Raw genomic sequence first — 3,309 nt, 5'->3', positions numbered from 1 at the left:
CGCAGGCCGCGCGGAGGCCCGAGGGCCCGGCTGGGTCCGCGGAGAGCAGAGGCGCGTGGGCCGAGGCTCGCCGGCCCCTCGGGGCGCCTCCCGGTTCCCCTCGCGAGTTTTCCTTTCAGATTTCACGCGGCCCCCGCTCGCCCTGAAGGTGAACCTCGCGCCTCCGCCCTCCCGGAGAGGTCCTCTCCCGGCGCACCGCTCGGAACGGGGGAGCGGGCGCGGCGACTTTCCCGCCTCGACCCGGCGTGGCCAGAGGCGGGCGCGGGCGGGGTGCCCCGGCTCGCCTTTGTCGCCCGCGGGGTCGGTGGGCCGGGAGCGGACGCGTGACTGATAGCCGGCGGGGGCTGCGGCCGGGGGCGGGCTGCCCGGCGCCGGCGGCTCATTGGCTGGCGCGAGTGTGGGAAAGAACGCGGAGCCGAATTCACACGCCCCGCGGCGGCGCTTCCTTAAATAGCCAGGAGGTTGGCTGCGCGCGCTCGGTCCCGGAGCCTGGAACCCGCGGGAGAGGGGCTCGGGAAGCCGCGCGTCCGGCCCGCCCTCGGCCCCGCGCGGCGCGGGGTCGCACCATGCCTGCCGACACCCCGGGGAAGCTGAGGGCCTTGCCGCCGGCGGGAGCGCCGGCCGGTGCCCGCCGGACCCCGGACCAGCCCCGGAGTGCGGCCGAGCACCGGAAGGTGGGGACCCGGCCGGACGCGGTTGGCAGGAGCGGGGGGGAGAGGGGAGCTGACGCCCGCGGGACTCAGCCGCTGCCGGCCCCGCAGTCCTCCAAGCCCGTCATGGAGAAGCGGCGCCGAGCGCGCATCAACGAGAGCCTCGCTCAGCTCCAGAGCCTCCTCCTGGACGCCCTCAGGAAAGAGGTGAGTCGGGGGCGGGAGGGCGAGATCGGGGAGCCTGGAATCCCGGCGCTCCTGGGCTGCTAGCCGCCCACACCGGCCCCGCCCCCAGAGCTCCCGCCGCTCGAAGCTGGAGAAGGCGGACATCCTGGAGCTGACCGTGAAGCACCTGCAGAGCCTGCGGCGCGTGCAGGTGACAGGTGAGCGCGGGCGGCGGCGGCGAGGGCTCTGGGGCCGGAGCCGCCGCCACCGCAGGCCCCGACCGCCTATCCCCTGCCGCCCCCGCAGCCGCCCTCCGCGCCGACCCGGCAGTCCTGGGCAAGTACCGCGCCGGCTTCCACGAGTGTCTGGCCGAGGTGAATCGCTTCCTGGCCGGCTGCGAGGGCGTCCCGGCCGACGTGCGGTCCCGCCTGCTCGGCCATCTGGCGACCTGCCTGGCCCGGCTGGGGCCCTCGCGCCGCCCGCTTCCACCGGCCCCCGCCGCCGAAGTTATGGCGCCCGCGGTGTACGCGGGCCGCCCGCCGCCGCCGGCCTTCGACGGCCCCTGCCCCTTGCCGCGCTCCGGGGCGGTCTTGGCGCCGCCCTTCCTGCCGGGCCGGACGGGGGCGCCCCTCGCCGCCCCCGGGGCCGCGGCTCAGGGCCGGGGCGCACCCTGGAGGCCGTGGCTGCGGTGAGGTCGCGGCCCCAGAGCCCGCTGAGACTGTGTCAAAAAATATTTATTTCCAGAGACCGCCTCGGGAGCTTTGTTTTGTCGTCTTCGTGAAGGGTCCAGTCCGGCAGAGGCCCGGCAGCGGGGTCGGCTGATGTCTTCGCGCGAGCAGGCAGAGCGGGCCGCGGGGGTTCTGCTCCCACCTGGGCCCGCAAGTGCCCGGCGCGGAGGTTCGGCCGGCCTTGCGTTTGCCTGTATCTAACTGCGCTGGAGCCGCGACCCGCCTTGAAGGGGGGGGGGGAGGGTGTGTGTGAGAGGTCCCTCGGGAAGCTCAGGCAGGACGGTGACAGTCATCACTTTTTCCAGAATGTCTCCCAGTGCCGGGAAGCGGTCCTGCAGCTTCACTGGGCATGTTCTTTCCCACTCTCACTCTCGAGGACCCTGGAAGGTGGAAACATGTATTTACACACTGTTGTCTTGGTGCTGAGCTGTGGTGAGGCCTGACTGTCCCTGAAGCTTCGGTTCTGGCCTGTTCCACCTCCTGCCTTCTTGTGGCTGACCGCAAAACTGCTTGTGCCCACCCATGCGTCAAGCCTGCCCCAGGCCACTGTCTGCCCAGGAGAGGGGTGCCAGCAGGAGAGGGCATCTGAGTCCCAGCGGCAGGGAACGGGGGCCAGCCCGACAAAGGGCACTTAGTGCTGGGGCTCTTCTCCTGCCAGAGTCCAGCCCTGCTGTGTGCCCCATCCTGCCCTGAGAGGGGAGGTCCCCCTACAGTACGAAGGAACTGGCGTTGGTCCGGCCTACGCATCCGTCCTGAGCACCGGCTGTGTGTTCACCCTACAATACAGCGATCCTAGGCGGCGTTGGGCATGGCCCCCCACCCCCCCACCCCAGGAGTCGCTGTCCTGTGGTCCCAGGCCTCCCCAGTCTGCTGCTGGGGGCTGTGCTCCAGGTGCGGTGAGGGGGTGGTCCAAGGCACGCAGCTGGGAGTGCAGTGTCTCATCCTGAGCCCTCCTGAGGCTAGATCTGTTTCCCACCCACAGCCAAGTTCACCTGATGGTTGCCGGCCGCCTGCCTGGCCAGGGACCATCACAGAGGAGGAGGGTGAATCACTGCCGGGGCTGGCCTGCCCCTCCTCCAGTGGCCCCATCAGCTCCCGTGTCCGTGTCGTGCGCAGGGTTCACCTGCCCTCCTGGACTCAGCCGTGCACACCCGGCAGGGCCTGCCACGTCCCACCAAACCAGTTCCTCCCCGACCTCTAGCTGCCTGGCCCATCTCCCTGAGTGTCCAGGGCCCAGGCCAGTGGTCCTGGCCGGTTGCAGCCATGCAGGCCAGGTGCCGCACCCTCTGCACACAGGCCCTGGGGAGGCTGGGAGAGCCGGGTCACCAGCAGGACTGTGGGGGAGTTGCTGCTGACCAGCCTGGGAGGCCCTCCCAGCAGGAGAATTGTAGAGGGTCCATTTCAGAAGCCAGAAGTTCAGCTTGGCTCGGGGAGGGGAACTGCTCAGGGAGGGCCTCAGTGCAGGAGGAGAGGGTCGGGGGCTTTGGGATATGAAGCTGGGTGGGTGGGTCCGTGGGTAGGGGGAGCACCCCACCTGGTGGCCAGAAAGAGAAGGGCTGCCCGGGAAGGTCACCTGGAACTTGGGTCATCACACTCTCCCTTCTCCAGGGAGAGGGTGGTGCTGTCCCCCCCCCAACTCCGTCCCTGGGCCTTGCCCCCTCCCTTACTTCCTTACTTCCTGTTCCTGGTCATCTGTTCTCAAGACGCTATTGCCAAAGGGATCTTTGCACCGAGCACCCTGTTAGCCCTCCAGGGACCTCTCAGGC

The 3,309-nt window shown here is 70.2% G+C and overlaps 1 protein-coding gene across 2 annotated transcripts; it reads left to right on the top strand.

The window, feature by feature from the left end:
- Nucleotides 1-490: 490 nt before the first annotated feature.
- Nucleotides 491-1,552, top strand: HES4 (hes family bHLH transcription factor 4). 2 transcript variants are annotated; one of them, XM_060079111.1, is made up of 4 exons: nucleotides 491-674; nucleotides 762-857; nucleotides 946-1,033; nucleotides 1,122-1,552. In XM_060079111.1, the coding sequence occupies exons 1-4, from the start codon at nucleotides 567-569 to the stop codon at nucleotides 1,505-1,507; spliced, it is 678 nt and encodes a 225-aa protein (XP_059935094.1). In that variant the 5' UTR covers nucleotides 491-566; the 3' UTR covers nucleotides 1,508-1,552. The 2 variants fall into 2 exon arrangements, with proteins under 2 accessions (XP_059935094.1, XP_059935084.1); XM_060079101.1 differs by having other exon boundaries at nucleotides 491-857.
- The last annotated feature ends 1,757 nt before the right edge of the window (nucleotides 1,553-3,309 follow it).

Source organism: Mesoplodon densirostris, chromosome 2 (genome assembly GCF_025265405.1).
Source record: "Mesoplodon densirostris isolate mMesDen1 chromosome 2, mMesDen1 primary haplotype, whole genome shotgun sequence".
Classification (NCBI taxonomy): domain Eukaryota; kingdom Metazoa; phylum Chordata; class Mammalia; order Artiodactyla; family Ziphiidae; genus Mesoplodon; species Mesoplodon densirostris.
Note: the sequence above shows the minus strand (reverse complement) of the source record. Positions and strands in the feature narration are given on the sequence as shown.